The sequence below is a fragment of the Physeter macrocephalus genome, chromosome 16, assembly GCF_002837175.3.
Source record: "Physeter macrocephalus isolate SW-GA chromosome 16, ASM283717v5, whole genome shotgun sequence".
Taxonomy (NCBI): domain Eukaryota; kingdom Metazoa; phylum Chordata; class Mammalia; order Artiodactyla; family Physeteridae; genus Physeter; species Physeter macrocephalus.
In genome coordinates this window covers 12,575,361-12,595,072 of record NC_041229.1, presented here as the reverse complement: position 1 = coordinate 12,595,072, position 19,712 = coordinate 12,575,361, and the positions used below count along the sequence as shown (strand labels likewise).

At 51.8% G+C, this 19,712-nt stretch overlaps 1 protein-coding gene across 5 annotated transcripts in view; it reads left to right on the top strand.

The window, feature by feature from the left end:
• The first annotated feature begins 141 nt into the window (after positions 1-141).
• POU2F3 (POU class 2 homeobox 3) overlaps positions 142-19,712 on the top strand; it is an 86,814-nt gene continuing 67,243 nt past the window's right edge. For 2 of the 5 annotated variants that reach the window (XM_024131325.2, XM_024131324.3), the window contains exons 1-2: positions 142-295; positions 6,750-6,818. In XM_024131325.2, the coding sequence (XP_023987093.1) occupies positions 268-295; positions 6,750-6,818 (97 nt within the window). In that variant the 5' untranslated portion in view covers positions 142-267. Of the gene's footprint in view, positions 296-6,749; positions 6,819-19,712 lie in introns of those variants that run through there. The other 3 variants (XM_024131326.3, XM_024131328.2, XM_055091532.1) reach the window with 2 other exon arrangements.

Genomic DNA, 19,712 nt, shown 5'->3' with positions numbered 1-19,712 from the left:
CAGGGGGCGTGGCCCGCGGCCCCCGCCCCGCCGCGCCGCTTGCTCACCTGGGGAGTGTGGCAATCCCGCCGCGCCGAGTGCTGCCCGGGTGGGCGGGAGGGAGCAGCGGAGCGCGCGACGGCTGCGGCCACGGCTCCGGCGGCGGCTCCCGCGGCGGCAGCGGCGGCCGGGGGCGGGAGGAAGGAGACCCTGGCTTCCCCGGGGGCCCGGCTGGGGCAGACGCGAGGGGCCTGGGGGGAAGCTGGCTTTGGCCCCGCCTGGGGCAGGATGGTGAATCTGGAACCCATGCACCCAGGTGAGGGGCGGAGGGCGCGAGCTCTGACAGGTGTCAGTGCGCTTGGGCAGGGGAGAAGCACAGGGGCGCCGCTCTCGGGGGGGGGGGGTCTTGTTCCCCAGCGGCCAGGAGAGGGCAGTGTGGATAGCGGGTCCCCCGAGCGGGCGGGCGCAGCGTCCGTCTGGGGGACTTTGGGGAAGAATGAAGGTAGGGGCTACGGTGGAGGGTGGGAGGGCTTCTGAAGCATCGCCTCTGGAGAGCGCTGGCATCTGGAGAGCCGCAGCCGTGTGGACCTGGGCGTGCTGAGCGGTGGTAGTCTCGGGGAAGTTGCCCTGTTCACTGGTTGCAGAAGGGTGGCTCACTGCTCAGCCAGGGGTGTGGACCTTGGAGTGCAGAAGTGAGGGAAATACGTGTATCCACATGTTGCGTGCTTGGTGTCCCAGGCATTTACGTGAAGTATAGGGAGACTGGATATTTGTAAGGTCTAGGGGGTGCCCAGGAAAAGTGAGTGGGGCTGGGCATTTACAGAGGCACACCTGGGGCAGGTGCCATGGTGCACATGCATTGATTAGGGCCTAGGGAAGCATGTGTCCGTGTGTATCAGAGGTGAGTCTACCTGTCCCCATGTGTGTTGGGAGAGGAGGTGGAGCAGACCCCACCCGTGAAGGTGTACCTGCTCCCCTGCTCCGTGAGTCTAGGCAGTGCTGTAGGCTGGCGCGTGGCGGGGCTGGGGAGTCCGTGTGCAGGGGCTGAGCGGGAGCCCTGTGGGACCCCACAGGAGGAGCACAGGACCCTGTGGGAAAGCGTTTCCATCTCTGTGTCTGGGGGGGGTGGGCAGTGAGAGATACATCCTCTGTGTTCCATGGCCCGTGGATTTAGATACCAAGCCCTCGTCTCCTCAGGGGTGGGAACGTAGGCCATGGAAATGCTTTTCCGGGAGTCAGTTTCCCTGCGTGAAAGGTCTATGGGCATGGAGTGGACCAAGACCCCTCCATTCGCCCTGCTGATCCCTCCTTCCACAGCCGGGCAAGGACCGGAACTACTAATCCTGGAGGTTGGACTTGGTGTCAGGGTGGGCCTTCTGGAGGTCTGAGGGCCTGAGCAGAGACGGACTCGACGTGGGGAAAGCTGAGCCTGATTTGGCCATTTCAAACCAGCAACTTGCCTCTTAAAGGGGGCAACACCCAATGAATGACCTTCCTTAAGGACTTCAGGGCTGTTGACGGGAATTTTGTTACCTGCTCTCCTTTCTGGAGGAAGAGTGAGAGAGTCAATTCTCGTGACCTATACCCCAAGGAGCAGGGCAGGCTGGAGGCTTTGGCCCTTCCTGGAGCCGCCTATCCTTGAAAGCCAGCAGCAGTGGGTGCACAGGGGAGACCCAGTTTCCCAGACGCAGTCCTGGTGGGGCTGAGTGAAAACCAGCAGACGGTGAGGTGTTAACTCTGAGCGGATCCCCAGGTGCCAGGACATGGCAGGCAGGGCTCGGTGTGGCGGACAGAATCATCCAACGGGGTACCGTCCAATGGTTGGGGAAAGTCCATTTTCAGACCTTGTAGCACCAACGTGGAGCTGGACAGAGCTGGGGGCAGATCCCGGGGTCTCCTTCCTCCACTTTCCACCAAGAAGGCCTGGGTGTGCATGCGAGCAAGGCTTGAAGGCACCCCCGCAGCGGGAAGTTCTTTAGGACCAAGATCAGAGACTTCCTGGGGGTTTTCCACCTCACTGTCTACTGGAGGCTCCTGCTCTGGGGGAAGTGGGAAGAGGCGGGGCAGCTGGGACCCAGCAGGGAGGCCGCCTGGGGGCTAAGAGGATCTAGCCCAGAGCAGGAAAGAGAGGGTGAGGTTGAGGTGAGGAGGCCAAGCCCTCCATGCGTGGCCTGGGAGGAAGCTCCAGGCTGAAGCTTTTCAGAAGCCCGGGCACCTCCCCCAGCCCTGTGCCCTGCAGGCAGACACAAAGGGGGTGATTGAGCTAAGCCCAGGGTGCTCTGACTCCTCAGGTGGGTTCTCCGCCCACCTGTCTACCTGGGGTGGGTGACCTGAGTCATCTCTCTACGTTTGCTTTTGCCACTGCTCCCCAGCCCGCTTCTGTGGTCTGTCTCCCCTCAGGGCTGTCTGGCCTCCCTGTGGGGTTTCCTGGCCCCTCTGTGGTGTCTGGTTCCCCTTTGGAGACCTCAAAGGGATCGCTCAGTTTGGGACTTTCTGTGGGGCCTCTCTAACTAGGTCTCCATTTGAGGGCTCCCTTTGCTGGGTCTTCTCAGTGGGCTTTTTAGTCTGGGGTCACCTTTGTAAGGTCTTTCATCGAGGGCCCTGCTGTGGGGTCTCTGAGGGAGGATCCGTCTAGGGAGTGTCTCCCTGTGGAGCCCTCTCTAGGGTCTCTCAGTCCAGGATCCTCTCTGTGGAAATCTGATCTCTTTTGAGCCCTATTTTTCCCCTCCCAGTGATCCTGTGTCCTGCGGATGCATTATAAACAGCACTTGCCATGTAAAGCCCCAGTCCTAGGCCCTTGGGGATTCCGCCTCCATTGATCTACTGCAACACTTTGCGGGGGATGGGGGGGAGCAGGGGCACACAAAGTAGTGTGTAAGGTCCCCCACTCAGCAGCTCCACGAGCACTGCGGCCCCTGAGTCAGCCCATCTTTTTGCTCTGATAACCTGGGCACCAGCCGTGATTCAGGTTGGCCTGGGACCTCAGCACGCTGTATTCTGTAGAACACCCCTCACGTGGGAGCACAGACGCCTGAGCAGGCATGAGGTCACCAGACACAGGGGCACCCTGGCGAAGGAGGGGCTCCTCCCTCCCAGGCCCAATGCGGGTAGACAAGAGTCAGAAAGAAAGCTCCGGACGGAGAGAAGAGACGGAGGAAACAGTGGGAAACCAGCCAGAGGGGTCACCTGGTTAGTCCCAGAGTATCTCTTTTTTGCCCTTTTCCTCACCGTGAGCTGTTCCCTATCAGCGTTGGGAAAGCAGGTCAAGTCTCACAGACTGATACCAGTCGCAGCTCAGGACCATGGGGCTGGAAGGTCTCTTGAGAGGAAGTGCATTTCTCTTGAAGAAGAGGCAAGAGGCCTCTCCTCCAGGGGAGAGTTGGAGCCCTGGCTAGCTCAGAAGCAGGACCACTGGGCCCCTTGAATTCCCTCTGGTAGAAGTGCCTGCAGCAGTGGGTGTGGGAGGAGAAGTCAGGAGGGAGCTCCAGTCCCTTCCGAAGAGATGAACACGCGCAGTAGGAGAGAGAGTAGTGGGCCTCTTGCTTTCCTGGCACAGCCTGGACCCAGGAGGTCCAGGACACTGTGGACCCTCAGCCGGCAGCCTGGGGAAGCGCTGCCCCTTGGACTTTGCTCCTGCAGGTTCACACACGCATGCTGGGTCACAGATGTGTAAGGAGGGGCCGCTGCTGGGTCATGCCAAGGCACAGGGAGGGCAAAGCCAGCGGCCAACATTTCGCTCCCGCTTCAGAGGGTGACAGCGCCGGTGAAGCAGATGAGGCGCTGCGTCTGGTATCTGGGTTCTTACACGGAGCAGCTGAGCCTCCCCAGGGAAGGGAGTGATGGCAAGAAGCCTCCTCAGTTGCCAGCTGAGATTAGAACAGCGGAGAAGCCTGACCGCACCCCACACCTCTCTCACTCACCCCCGGCAAGTGCTGTCCACCAGGCGAAGGATTACGGCGTCTCGGCGAGTTTCAGTGTTGACCCATTTTTAGGCTGAGACCCAAGAGCTCGTACCGCCCATCAGCCTCGGCCTCCTACCCAACAGGAACAGGTTCCCAGTGTCTTAGCATTCTATGGGAGTTAAGAGGTTTTACAGATCCTCCCACAGCCTGACCCTCCATTCAGACTCAAATCCCCGTCCAACCCCAAAGTGTCACAATGTTGCTCCCATCATGGGTACATCCAATGAGTAGATGTCCTGGCAGAGTGTGGAGCCTTTGACTCCTTCAAAAGTTATTTTTAGACATGATTAGGACTACCTTTTTTTATGCTAATTTAAAACATCAGAGAGATGGCTTTTGGGTAGAGTTAAAGGTGGTGCAGGGAATGGGTGTTGGAGGAGTGTTTGGGTTTCAGGCATGGAATTATGGTTTAGCTAAAAAGTTACCCTTCTTAAACGTCAGATGTTTGAAATAAGTTGATTCAGAACACCTGGTCATCATCCCACCCTCACTACCTCTTAAACTCTTCTTGTCCCCGTGAGCATTTTTCCCATGAAGTCAGAATTTGGAGAATGCAGATGGCTTCCCAGGTAAAGGACAAATTATGATATTGCTTAGACAGAAAAACCAAAGCTGTTTACTGTAATGGGAGAAGGGGACTCCAATCGAAGCCTAAGTATCTGTTTGGTTAATTCATTTATCACGTGCTTCCTTTGTGCCAGGAACTGTGCCAGGCAGTTTTCATTCAGTATCTTATTTGCTCCTCACTGTAACTCTGGGAAGTATCATTTTTCTCATTTTATTTTTTAGCTGAGAAAACTGAGGTTCAAATATGTGGCCAGGGTCCCCCTGTGCTAGTTAGGATAGCACTGGGATTAAATCCAGGTCTGTCTGCTGTCAAAACCCACGCTCTGAATTCCTGGCGCTACTGAAACAGGTTTAAAAGCCCACTGAGGGTGAGCACTCACCCCCTCCCGCCCCTTCCTCGCAGTCTCTGATGTTTTCTCAGCACTGTTGAAGGATCCCTATGGGGAAGTGTGACTGAGCCGATCTGGAGTAGGCAATGCCCAGCTCCAGCGTGGGACTTCATGGATGGGACGAAGCTAAGGCCATTTCCCCACTGGAGCAGAAAGCGTGGAGTAGCGGAAGCCCTTTGCAGACGTGTCCAGGTGGCCCACACTAGTTACTCTGCATATTCATGCATGACAGACTGCACAAAATGTTTCAAACTGCAGCAGGAAGGACTTTGGTTAGGCTGGAGAAATGCCTTCTTAAACGTAGTGCACTGAGAGGGGTGGCAAGTGTGGCTGCAGGGTTTCCCCTAGAGGTCTGTAACCACACAGGACAGTGTGGATGTCTGGGGAGGTCTGTATGGAGCTCCAAGTATTTACCTGGGAGTCATCACTTTGACCGGTCTCAAAACTATTCCTCAAACTATAGTGGCTCCCAAGGTTGCTTACTCCCTCCCCTGCTCCTGGGGTGTTCCAAGGGCTGGAGAACCTCGGGACTCCCCATCTCTGTCTTGCTTGGCATGGCAGTCACCCCTCCTGCATTGCAGTCACTACACCCCCTGGGACCACACTTTAAATCTCTGCCAGAGCCACACACATCATTGCCCTAAAAAAAAAAAAAAAAAAAAAAAGAGAAGAAGAAGAAGAAATAAAAGTCGGTTTCTTCCTGCTTTTCCTGGGGTGGAGGTCCACCCTTCTCCCTCATCCTGATCATCTCCAGACCTCAAGCATCCAGACTGTCAACTGCCCGATTACGTGGAGCAAATTAAGATGGCCTGCTTACCCGGGATTGGCTGGGGAGCCGGGTATGCAAATTGGCTCGCCAAGACTTTATCTGGTTTGAAAGAGTTAAAGTGCTGCCCCAGAGAAGGGGTGTGTGTGGGGGGGTCAACATGATTTGAATAAAATATTCTTCTGTCTTTAAGGGCTTCAGTATTTGGGTGGTTTCATAAGGAGAGGAGCTGAGAGTGAGTTAGCTCAAAGTTGTCTCTTTCCTTCTCTTTGCTGACCCTTGAGGAGACTTAGGGGCCTCTTAGGCAGTGGCAGCTGTCTGTTGTGGGTAAATGTTTAATTTATTGAAATGAAGCAGGGCAAAGAGGCCAGACCCGCAGCACTTGGGGGCTGAGACAGGGGGCCTTGTGTAGGTTTTCTGTCTCCGCGGGGCACTGACCTGCCTGCCATCCCTTTCTTACTGAGAACGTTGAAGGAGTAGGAGAGAAGGTAAGGGTTCCCAAGGAGGGCCACGCAGGAACTAGGGTTTGATCACCAGACAGTGGACTGACCTCTGAGAATCAGGCAGAGAATAGAGGCAGGATTGGCTAAAAAAGATGAAGAGGGCAAGCCTTGGTTCAAGGGTACTCTTACCTCCCAAGGTAGAGTTATTATGAGGGGGAGGACGGGAGATGGATATTTCTTATGCTACTTTAAAAAATAACAGACATTCCCCAAATCCCAAAGGAAATGAGGATGGAGAATGAGAAGCATTCTCCCCCATTCCCCACCCTCCGCTGTACCCTTCCCCTTGTTAAATTTTTACCAACTGAACCTGGTGATAGAAGGAAGTGGCAATGAATGATGCAAAAGGGAGAGACCCTGCAGTAGCACTGGAGAAAGGGGGAAAGGAGGCAAGTCTGGGAGGAGGGGCTATGTGCCCCGAGCTTATGAATATTCTAATAGTTGTATGTTTAGGGATCAGGAATTTGAAAGTCTGATGCTTGTTGTGATTACACGTTCATCTTCGCTGTTTAGTTAAAGCCACATATGTCATAGCGAGAAAAATTGTGACCTGTTACTAAACTCAGTTGTGTTTTCCCTGCAGATATCAAGATGAGTGGGGATGTAGCAGATTCTACAGTTGCTCGAAGTGCTCTCAGCCAGGTGGAGACAGGTAAGGGTCTTCTCTTCTGGGAAATGAAACAGAAAAGCAAGGGCAGGACAGAGTTACTGGGATTCATCGAATAATGGAATAATGTGATATCTCTTCTGGCTTGGTCTTTCAGCCAATCAGACCCAAAGGCTGGGTCTTAGGAAATGAAGGGATTCCCTAGAGACAGGGGGTATGACCCTGGAGCCTTTGAACAGTAGACATTGGTCTACAGTGGAACAAAGCCTCTGAAACTAGGCTAGGAAAGGGCCAGACCCTTAGAAACAAACAAGAAGTTAGGGAGGAGATTCACTGTTTTGTGGTTTTTTTTTTCCACTTTTAAGTAACATTTGTTTTTTTGCTTTTTGTTTTTTTTACTATTTTTCAAAATAGATCTTTATTGCAGTATAATTGCTTCACAATACCGTTAGTTTCTGTTGCACAACAAAGCGAATCAGCCATGTGCATACATGTGTCCCCATATCCCCTCCCTCTTGAGCCTCCCTCCCACCCTCCCTATCCCACCGCTCTAGGTGGTCACAAAGCACCCAGCCCATCTCCCTGTGCTATGCGGCTGCTTCCCACCAGCCAACTATTTTTACATTCGATAGTGTATATATGTCGATGCTATTCTCACTTCGCCCTAGCTTTGCCCTCTCACCCCATGTCCTCAAGTCCATTCTCTGTGTCTACCTCTTTATTCCTGTCCTGCAACTAGGTTCATCAGTACCATTTTTTTTCAAGACCCCTAGAAGCAGCAGGCTGTGTTCCCAGCTTCTACTGACTGACGGAAGGTAGAATGTGTCTCTGGTAGATGGGAACTAAGGCCTTTTAGCCCCAGATTTCTCAATAATCCTACTCAAGGAACTAATCAAAGAGGCCCATGTACAAGTGTTCCTCTCCCAAATTACATGCATGTGGGTGGCAAATAGACGCAGAAAGGAGGGCTTGGTGCCTGTAGATGACTTTGCTGTGTGAATAGAAGGAAGAGGACAGGAAAGAATTGAGAAGAAAGTTTCATAGCTCTCTGCTTTTAACTCCATAGTCCAAACCTTGCATTGAAAGCTCCATATAATTAAAAAGAGCTTAAAGAAAGATGAGCATAAATTGTAACACCACCAAATAACTTTAATAGTATCCCAACAAGACCTCAATTAGTCTTTCATCTGGATCATTAGAGGCATAGAAATTAAAAGTGGAAGAGGATCGATGTCCCCCACAGCTAAAATCTTTTCCCAAGTCTTCAGGTGAGGTCTAGTTCCATTCTTGAAGCTAAAAGACTCAAGATCAGGGACATGATAATTGGGGGTCTTGTGGAGGCATCTGCAGGATACATTTACCATAAACTTTTCTGCCCCTCTGCCCTCAATTTAGTATTGAAACTGTCTGTTTACACGGGTAGTGGTACATGTTTTATATTTTGCTTTGTGTCTGGGAACAGTTATGCTTGGAGAGGGTGGGCCAATTGCAACCATTTGTCAATTGATTTATTAGCTGATTATGTTTTACTAAAGGTCTGTGGAGTGGGGTATCTGTTCTCCCCAGTTGTGAAGAAAATTCCCTTTAATCTCCAGAACTCCAGCAAGGCTTTCATATCAGTTCACCTGATGAGTAGTAATAGGTACATCTCTGCTCTGAACTCTTCCCTAGAGAAAAACCAGAGTCCAGAAGCCTTGATTCAGAAGTTGAGTCACCCTTTCCCAGTAGCAGGCTGACTAGAGCCAACTCTGCTCACCTGGGCCAGGTATATTGCCCCAGGTATGTGGTGACACAGCTAAGAGAGTGTCCATGTGGGTGGAAGACCACACTTAGCAGGATAGCTCTGGTGCTCTGTTATTAGTTACGGAACCAAGTCAAGGCAACTGTGTCAGAAGTGAGAAGGACCTACACGAAACCCTGAAAAGCGATCCAGGAGACAGAGGGAGTTCGGAACCTAGGTGGGGATTAGGAAGGTTAAGGCATTACAGGCAATCTCAGCAAGTTCTGGCCTCCTGTCTGGGACTGTGGGAGCTTGCACAGACTAGGTTGAAGGAGAAAGAGTCTGAACATAAACTGGGACTTTCAGAATACGAGTGTCATCTCAGTGTCTGCCAGTTCAAAATGTGACCTTGGACCAGCCACTTTGCTTCCCTAGGAGGCAGGAAGAGATGACCTTTGAAGAGTATGGATTTAGAATCAAACAGACCTGGGGTAAAAAATCACAGCTCTGCTGCTTACTGGTTATATGATCTGACGAGTTAATTTAGCCTCATCTCTTCTAAAGAGGACAATTAACGTCCATCTTAGAGAGCGGGTTGAGAGTTAGCTGAGATATTTAAAGCCCTTAGCACAGTGCTTGGCACATGACAGCTGCGGTCATCATTTCCTCTAATGGCATCATTAAGATTCTGTGATTCTGTAATATACACAACGAGACTTGCTGCTAAGTGTTCTGGGGCTGCAGGCAGCTGGGGCGCCCTTCTGCCCTTCACTCAGGCCAAGTGGGTCAACCCTACAGGTTGATTTTGTTCCTTCCACCATTCAGGGAAAGATTCTGTGTGGGTCCTCCTCAACTCCAAGGAGACCCTTTAGTTCATGCTGTCAGAACGCCTCCATTCCCAGATCCTTCACTTCTAGCGGCTCAGCTTGGTGGCTGGTAGCATGCTTACTTAGGTGACTGTCAAATTACTGCATGTTTTTAAGGGCAAGAAAAAAAGAGGCAGCTAATTAAAGTAACCAAACTTCCTGGGAAGTCATTCTGACTCATTTTTTACAGAAGAAAGCCTATCATGAGTCACAGTGATTACCAACTTGGTTTAATGGCTTCCTTTGGATTTTTAAAAGGCAGATTCCCCTTCCAACAGTGGCTGAATTAAGGGGTGGTTTGTCTCTGGGTTTTAAAGAAACTATAAACAAAGGTGACTTAGAAAGCCCCAGCTCACTGAGAGCGCCCTCTGTGTTGCGTGAAATCCCCAAGGTGCACAAGGTGGGAGCTGGGAAAGGGAAGTGAATTTCCCCTCCACGCTGGCCAGGACTGCAAAGGAGAGCGTTCTCTAGTCCAGACACAGACCTCCCGGTTGGTAGAGACCTGGCAGGGCAGCTAGCTCATCCTTTCCTTTCCTTCGGTCTGTGAGGAAGCCGAGGCATGGGTGGATAGAGGATAAATTCAGTGTCTTTGTGACGGCGCTCGGGACCAGAGAAGGCTCCCGATGCCCTGGCCAGTGTCGTTTCCACACCCCGCAGAAGACTGAAGCCAAGCTGTTTCTAGATTTCTGAACTATCAGCTTTTCTATCTTTCCCTGTACTCCCCGTTTTTACTTTTCATCCCTTCTTGAGGCTGACACCGGTTTTTTTTTTCTGGTTCTCAACTGAGTGGTTGATAAGAACATAGCCTTACCCACATTTCAAAAGCTCCCAGCTCCATAACTGCCCAACCCCAAGCACCCAAGCAGATAACCCTATGACTTTTGACCTCTCTGGTCACAGTGTAACCTCCTACACAGGGGAGGACAAATACGGTGTGCTTGGGGGGAAGAAGGGAAAGGCCAGTCACATCCACGGAGGCTCCTTCCCATACCCAGGCACATGGAGCCAACTGTACATGCATTACCTCATTTAATTCTTACAATTGCCATTTTTATCAATGAGGAAATTGTGGCTCAAAATGAGAAACTAACTAGCCCAGGATCACACAGCTTCTTTTTTTGTGGTATGCGGGCCTTCCTCTGTCGTGGCCTCTCCCGTTGCGGAGCACAGGCTCCGGACGCGCAGGCCCAGCGGCCATGGCTCACGGGCCCAGCCGCTCCGCGGCACGCGGGATCCTCCCACACCCGGGCGCGAACCCGGTTCCCCTGCATCGGCAGGCGGACGCGCAACCACTGCACCACCAGGGAAGCCCCCACACAGCTTCTAATCAGTAATCAAACTCAGTCCTGACTCCAGGCTATTATTAACTCCTTGCCGATTATTGGGCAAATGTTTTCCCACCCAGACATTTATTTTCCTCCCCATTAAGGAGGGTATGGGGCTGGAGAGTCTCTAAGGGCTGAATTTTTAAAGATGTGTATGCAGTTCTGCTTTTCCAAATTCTCTGCCGTCAGTTCCCACACCATGCATCTGTGTGGGGACTTCCTCAGCCCTGAGCTCTGCCCGTCTACCCCGTCACCTCCCTCAGCCCCTATATCCCCTCCTTCCACCGTCCCTCTCAGCCCGCTCTCCTCTGACACCTCCAGCTGCCTTGCTCTGTTCAGGCTCCGTCCTCTTCTCTGACCTCGCTGGCAGTCCTTGCTTGTGTCAGACCCTGGGCTCAGAAAGATGACGAAACAGTCCTTGTCTTCCAGGAGCTTTCCTCCAGGGCTTCATGGTGGAGTGGATCACAGGGCCAACTTGTGTTTGGAAGAGCACGTTCAAACAGTGCACTTGGACTTTACAACAATTCTGTGAGCCTAGATGGCACCATCCCACTTCGCAGACGGGGCAATTGAGGCTGGTTAGCTGATTTCCCCAAGATTCTGTATCTAGCAAATGACAGAATTAAACTTGGGTCTTTCTAGTGACTATTTACCCAGAGATGGTGGTGGGAAGACGGGACCAGCACAGGAAACCAGGGACAGAGGACACAAGAGAGTGGCAGCATCAGGGAGATGCCGAAATTATGGCAGGTGTCTCCTCCTTGGCCAGAGGAGAGCCAAGCCCCTGCTGGGGGGCTGGTCTCATCCAAGAGGCAGAAGCCTTGTCTGGTGCCAAAATGTGCTTGCTGGGGAAGAGAGGGACAGAGCTGGGGTCCACTCACTCCCTTTGGTGAACTGTGGAGGGTGAGAATCTGGCCTTGGAGAGAACTGTCTCCATCTCTTCTCTCATCCTGAGCCAACCTCACCAACACACCAGCCCCGGCTCCCCGCATTCTGCAGGCTCAGTTGTCATTGGTGGAGTCGGGGGTTGCAGGCCCACATGACAGTGGAGCAGATGCCTTAGGACCCTTGTCCTGCTCAGAGATCTGGAAAGGAAGGGCTCCACGAGGGGAGCCCAGGGGAGGACAAGGGGAGCAAGAAGTAAGGGGGTGGGGACTGGACTCTGTCAGGCATCCCTTCCTGCTGCCTTTCTTCTTTGCTTCAGTTGCCTGAGAGGTGAAATGGCTCACCGTGTCCCACCGTCCGGAAGGACCATCCAGGGGAGTTAGCTGTGTGGGGACCCTTTGCAGAAAGTCTCCTCACTTAAATCTGGCAACTTTCTGCATGGTTTTAAGATGGAATGGACACGATTATATAGGGGAGCCCAGAGAGGTCAGTGATTCTCCTTAAGCCCCAAAGGAATAATGAGTAACTGACCCAAGAAGAGAAAGCCCCTCTTGGTCAGTTCATTCCTGGGACCTCGCCATCTCCACCCTACTGAGTCCCCAAGAAAAGAGCCAAGGATAAAGGAACTACGTCTCACTGCGACTGCCTATTTCCAGGCAGAAATAGGCAGAAGGCTCTAGAGATGTGTGTGGGTTTTAACCCAAATGTTTATGGAATAAAACTATTCTTTCAATGACAGAGAGGACGAGAGAAGTCTAGGAAGTACCTGGGGTGAGGTGAGACTTGGGGGAAGGTGCAGAACAGTCTCCTATTGACAGCTCTTTCTAAATGAGACACATGGGTGCACGCACGCGCACACACACACACACACACACACACACACACACCTATTGACAGCTCTTTCTAAATGAGACACATGGGTGCACGCACGCGCACACACACACACACACACACACACACACACACACACACACCCTTCTATGATTAAATGACAGAGTGGGTGTGAAAGCACTTTGCAAAGTGTATGTCACCATACAAATACAGTCCATCACTAGGTTGATAATTATCGGAAATGTTCAGGAGACAAGACAAAGCTCTGTCACTGAGCAGTGTGGGACAAGTCTGCTTGTGCCTTAGACTCGAGTTTCCTTGTCATAATATGGAGGGGGAGAGGGCTTGGGGGAGTAAAGTGAAGAGAATGAGCTGGGTGGGCTCTAGGATTCAAGCCTGGTGACTCTGGTCCTGTGCCTTGGTCTGTACCCACTCTCGCCCTTACCTCTCTGGAGGAGAAAAAGGAAGCCACAGCCTCTCCAGATGTCTAAGGGGAGCTGATATGAATCCCTGGATTCTGAGAGGATATGTTGTCCATACCTCTCTCTTCCTTTGAAGACATTTCAAAACCATCCCTGGAAAATAAAGGATCTTGTTCTTAGAGCTATTTTCCCCTCATTTATCGTCCATCCTTAAGAAAAGCTAACCCCACAATTTCTCTTGGCCACCTATTCTTGTAGGACACAATTCTCAGGGTCAGGAAGTCCTTTCTCATCTCTTGTCTACAACCCTCATGCTGCAGCATAAGCCCCTTGCCCCTGGTTCTGGCCTTCTCAAACCAGAGTGGCTTCCATCTCACCATGTTTCCAGTTTCTGTGCAGGGAGATGAGGAGGTACTAATTCACCATCCAGGCCTCATACTGTGGCTGTGTGCCAGAGGTCTCGGGAGAGCAGCCTGTGGTGTCAGGAGGTGCCTGCCTCTAGCACACAGAGAACCTCTGCAAATAAAAGAGCAACTACCTGTGCCACAATTTCTCACCCATATAGTCCCAAACCCAACCCCACAGGGCAGGACCATGCTGCTCAGATGAAAGTGTTGTGAGGTGTTTTTAATAGCAGTGTTTTTTTATATGTTGTTTGAAATCAGGAGGTTTATAACACATTCATGTCCAGAAATGAGTCAAGATACTTTAAAGTCTAAACACACTATATATGAGTGTGTTTAGGAGTGTGTATATTGCAATCTCAATAGGGGTGACAGTCCATATGGACTAAATTAATACTTGCCTCTGGGTAGCAGGTATGTTTGTAAATATAAAATTATGTTAAACATTAGCACCAGTGCAGAACATGCTCAGCATCATAAGGTCCAAAACACCAGCATTCCTTGTCTAAACACACTATATATGAGTGTGTTTAGGAGTGTGTATATTGCAATCTCAATAGGGGTGACAGTCCATATGGACTAAATTAATACTTGCCTCTGGGTAGCAGGTATGTTTGTAAATATAAAATTATGTTAAACCTTAACACCAGTGCAGATGAATGAGCCAAGTCCTGCCTGGCACCCGTCCCTCTTCCTTTTGGAGATCTCTTTAAGGAAGGCCACCTTCCCCACCCCAGCTGCCATCTCTGCAGCCCCCAGAAGAACATGGACCTCCTTTTCTCTCCAGCCTAAGAGGGAACAAAACGAGGGGGCTGGGTGGGGGCCGCATCTGTGTGCTCTCTTTTACCATCTGGAGTTCCGCTTGGTTTCATCAGCGGTCATTCCTTACTTAGGGCACCGCTTCAAACAACGTGGGCTGCAGGACCGGTCGTTTTACTTCCAGTCTGTCACAGAGCCGTCCACAGTCCCACCGTGCAGGACTGGTATGCAGCTCGTACCCACCACACACATTCAACAGGGCCCAGACTTGTCTACACTGCGTCCACAGGGAGCGCTCACCAATGACGTACTTGGGGTGCTGTGAACAATTCTAAGTTCTTACTCTCTGTGTTTGGACGAATCTGGTCTCCGACCTTAATGAACAGTTCAGACCAGCCTGGCTGTTGGACCACACTTGGAGGTGCCCTGCATTAGAGGATAAGAGTGTGCGTAAGAACGCCCCTTTCCTTTGGCATCCCATGGGCAATGGATACGTCTTATGACCTTCTTAGCATCCCTCCTACTTCCACTGTTGGGGCCGTGGGGGCAATGATAGGGAGACCCAGCAGGAGAGGTCGGTCCCAGGCTATCCTTTGCTGCCAGGGGTGAAACGACACCCATCCCCAACCCACTACCAACACACACACACACACACACACACACACACACACACACACACACACAGGCCCTGAGCAGCGTCCAGAGACTCAACGCTGTAGCTTCTGGGCCTTAGCCCTTCACTAAGGCACCCAAATTGCAGCCCCCCTCCCTCATAAGCTGTGAGTAAATGCTTTTGGTCTCTTGGGTCCACCCTCCTCCTTAAGAAACAGTTACAGCAATGAACACCTGGTGTGGAAAAACGCTGAACAAGTGGAAAAAGAATTTGAAAAGAAATGAGCAGCCAAATTAGGGTTCCGTCTTACGGCTTGAAGAGCGGCCCCAATCCGGACAACTGAAATGCAGTTACACTCGATCCGCCCCGCTCCCAAACACACACACACACACACACACACACACACACACACACACACGCCCACCTCACACTCACGCGCAAACACACAGACTCACACAATCCCCACCTCAAAGCCCTCAGGGCAGGGTGGGCAGTCTGGCGGTGGGGTACACCCACTGGCAGTCTTCCTTTCTGGTCAAGGCTCTATCAAAGGCAGGCTGGGGTGGTCGGGGGGGTTTGTGAAACTACAGGAGGGGCAGGGGAGACGGAAGTTGGAGTCTCTGCCAGCATTTGCTAGTGGCTCCCCCTCGGGAAGGGAAGGGCTCTGCCAGGATGACCCATCCTTAGGAAGAGCTGCTGAGGGGAGAAGCACGTGCAGCTCGCCTTGCATCCTCTCACTCCCCACCCCCCACAGCCAAGGGGAAGAGGGGCAGACGTGTCCTTAAAAGGGAAGCAGCATGAGGTCATCCCAACTGGGGCTGCGTTCCTCTCATTGGAGCCTGAGGGTCTTGTAGGACAGGGCTGGGGAGGCTGAGAGAATGACCAGAGTCCTCAAAGGAGGCTGAATTCCATTTCTAGGGACTTCGGCCACGGACAGTTCACAGTCCCCTCCTGGATCCTCCACGGGCTTAGAGCTGACTGTGGAGAGCTCCTGGGTAACAGCAGGGCCCTGGGAGACTCAGGGAGGGCAGGCCTTTGTGTCAAGCTAGGGGCATGGGAAACAGAGCTGCGGGCATCTCCCCAAAAAGCACTAGTGCTGTTGACTCAAAAAATAATAGGTGTTAATTTGCATGGCATTTACATACAGGTTCCGTGTCCTGCTTTCCATCTCCTATCACTGGCACCACCGAAGCCCTCTAGGTCTCTCCTCTCCTGTCACCCCCTCTAGGAGCATCGCTGTGTCCTCCAGACTCCAGAACTTCCTCACCACCATCTAGCCCATCCTCGGATTAGGCTAGCCTGAGAAAAAAACAGCGGTTGGTCTCGCTTGGGTGAGACCAAATCTGGGTCCAGATTTGCACTAGAGAAGCAGGCAGGAAGCCTGGCAGGTCTGGGCCCCGTTGGGCACCTCGGTGAGGGGTGCCCCACCTGCCTGCTGGGAAGAGGAACAAAAAAATCTAAGCCAGAGGGCCCAGAGAGGGGCCAAAAGGAGAGGAAACCCAGTGGTTGCTATGACGATGGGGTCCTGGCACCCAATTTGCATAGGGCAATGATTTCCATACTGCAGGGTGAATTTCCATATCCCTGCCTCAAAGCCTGTTGGGGTAGGGAGTGGGGGGAGGGGAGAGGTCATTTGAAATTCAAATGAGGATGATTAAGGTTTTCTTGAGAAGGGAAGCGTGCCCAAAAAGGGTTAAGCCGGTTGGGAAATGTCTGCTCTGGACTCCAAGGTATCAAAGGGAGGTAGCACTGGGCTGGCTGCTCCCACCCTGTCCCTGTCCCCTCCCCTCAGGCCCCTGGAGGCCTGAGGGCGGTTGGCTGAGTGGGGTATTAGTGACCTCTGCCTCTGTCCCAACTCAGTTTACCCTCAGTGTCATAAGGGTGCTTGGGCTCTTAAGGACCATTGAGTGAGTTCTGGTTCTGGGCTCAGGCCTGCCTCTGCTGCCAACAGACTAGTCATCTCAGTTTTTCTACCAGGGAAACTGGAGAAAGAGTCTGCACCTTCTCATTTGGCTGAGGAGATGTGAGGAGAGATGGAATCTGGACTCATCTCTACCATGAACCTGTGTCAGCAAGTCACCTCCCGTCTTCAGGCCTGAGTTCGTGCACTGGACGAAGGGTCTGAACTTGAGAGTCTCTCAGATCACTTCCGGCTCTAAGATGCTGAGATCCGTGAGCACACGCTGACCCTTTGTGCTCACTGGTTATTATTTGAAAGATGGGGGTTGCTGTACCTCTCAGTTCCTGTAATGTGTTAGGAAGGGCACTGCTGCCCCCAGCTTACCAAGGCGGAGGCATTAAGGGCATAGACTTTGGAGCCAGAGTCTGCATTTGAATCCCAACTTTTCTACTTACTAGTTATATGACCTTGGGCTGGTTACTTAATGTCTCTGCTCCGTTTCCTAGACTGTAAAATGGAGGTAATAATAGGGATAGGCTCCTAGAGTTGCCGTGAGGATTTTTTTGTTTGTTTTTCTTTTTTAATATTGTGGAGAGTGAGGAACTTTTTTTTTTTTGGTTTTTCTTGTTTTTTTCTTTAATAAATTTATTAATTTATTTACTTAGGGCTGTGTTGGGTCTTCGCTGCTGTGCGCGGGCTTTCTCTAGCTTCAGTGAGCGGGAGCCACTCTTCGTTGTGGTGCGCGGGCTTCTCATTGCAGTGGCTTCTCTTGTTGCGGACCACGGGCTCTAGGCACATGGGCTTCAGTAGTTGTGGCTCACGGGCCCTAGAGCGCAGGCTCAGTAGTTGTGGCACACTGGCGTAGTTGCTCCGCGGCATGTGGGATCTTCCCGGACCGGGGCTCGAACCCGTGTCCCCTGCATTGGCAGGCGGATTCTTAACCGCTGCGCCACCAGGGAAGCCCCTGCTGTGAGGATTGAATAAGCCAACATGTGTGAGGCACTTAGAGCAGAGCCTGCCATACAGTAATGCTATTTGCCAGTATTAGTATCAGAAGGACAGAGTGTCCACACGTGACCCAATGGCCAATCTAGGGGCCCTCTATTAGGAATATACGCTGTCTCCTGAGTAGACCTACCTGTGAATTCGTTCTCTCATGGCCAACACACTGTCCTATCCACCTGCGCTTGGGAGTGGGAAGCGTGCTTTGGTGAAGGGCCCTCAAAGAAACTGACTCCAGGCAATCAGGAAATGGCCGGAAGAAGGGGAGGGAGTTGGTGGAAAGACCCCTCCTCCCAGGACCCAGTGTTTAGGGTTGGTACAGATTCAAGGAGACTAGATGATGTTTATAGTTCTGGAAAAATCTGAAGGCCTTTTTCTTCCCCCCTCAAGTTTCTGTGGCGACTCTGTATGTGTTTTCATTTGGAGATAGTATGTCAATATATACTGTGGTGTGGTCAGCCTTGGCTGGTGGGCAGACGTGGGCTTGAGTTTCTACCCAGCAATTTACTAATCAGTAACCTTGGGCAAGTTGATTAACCTCTCTGAGCCTCAAGTTTCCTCGTCTGTAAAATGGGGATAATGAGAGCACCTACTCATAGGGTGGTTGTGAGGATTAAATGCTGTCCTGTGTATAAAGTGTTTAATACAAAGCTTGGTGCATAGTAAATGCTCACTAAATGTCAACTATTAATTAATCCCTGTTATTTGAAAATAGTGTTCTCCTGCCAAAATGTTTGAAAATTCTCTGATCTAGTCCCATTCTCCTATTTTATGGGGAAAGAGAGCGGGGTCAGAAAAGAGGAATGACTCTCTCAAGGTCACAGCAACGGGGTTGAGATCCCTGTTTCTTTAAAAGCCCTTTCCCTACCCTAGAGGCAGTCCTCTGTCTTTTGCTTTTGTTTTGTTGTTTTGTTGGACAAAGTCTCCCCCCTCCCCATCACCCTTCCCTCAGAAGTGGCCCCTCCAGCCTTAGGAACACAGGCCCCAGAAGGAGAGGAAGTGACATTACCCCGGGTGAGGGAAAGGGCATGGTGTCTGGAGGCGGAAGACGGCTGTGTGACATTAACCAGCCCCGCCCTCTCTGAGCCTCAGTGTACTCACTGGTGAAACAGGAGTTCTGGAATCCTGGCCCTGTAGAACTCACAGGCAGGCGAGACTCTAATAAGGACTGGATATGAAAGTGCACTGCACAGAAAGGAACAAACCCAGTGCACACCCCAAGACCCATGCGTGTTGGCCAGCGCACCAGCCCTGCAGCCAGAGCCCTGAGATCCAACTTCCTTTCCTCCAGCTCAGGTGCCATGACCCAGCCTCAGTTTCCTTATCTGTAAAACAAGTTGTGAGGCATGAATGAAACAAGAGTGTATCTGTGGCAGCTCTCAGAAGTGAGAGTTGTTCTACAGATATGAGATAGCATCTCCCATCTAAGCTTTCTTACCACACACGTGCCCCTCTGAGCTGCACAAAGGACGTCTGTGTGCCCGCAGGAGGACCAGCGCCCGGCCGCACGCCCCTCTCGGTAGCTATTCCTGCTCTTCCAACCCACCCTTCTCACCCCCACTTCACTCAGTCCCGGGAAGCGGGTGGCGAAGTGTCTCTTACCAACCTTAAACCTCTTTGAACCTCTTCCCCTCTCAGGGCTGGTCAAGGAGTAGAGAAGGGGCTGGTCTGGAGGTGACCTGGGCTATGGTAGAGAGTCAAGTCCGGGCATCGGAGCTCGGGCTTTGTTCCTGCTTTGCCATGTATCACCTGTGTGACCTTTAGCTCATCACTCATCCTCTCTGGGACTTAGTTTCCCTACCTGTAAGTAGGGGATGCTGCTCTGGGAGTCTCTGTGTGTTCCCCTCGAGCACAAGAAAGTTCTGATAGAAAAATAGCAGCCAAGGTGCTTCTCTGACCTGTGCTTATTTAGGAGTGATGGGAACCCTGGGTTTCTTTAACAGAGTTTTTCCTTTGAAGTTGGATTTTTATTGTTTTCTAGGGTCAGCAGATTATGAGTGGAGGCGTTGCTGGGGAACCTGGCCCTTTGCCCCCATTCCAGGCACGGGCCTGAGCCCCTCGCCTCTTCAGCATAGCCTCTGATCATGCTGCCCACTTTGGGCCTCCGTGTGAGGCCAGCAGGAAGTGCAGGGGCAATGCAGGGGGCCCCAGAGAGTCCCATCTATAGCTCAGACTGAGAAGAAACAGCGATTTTTTTTTTTTTTTTTTTTTT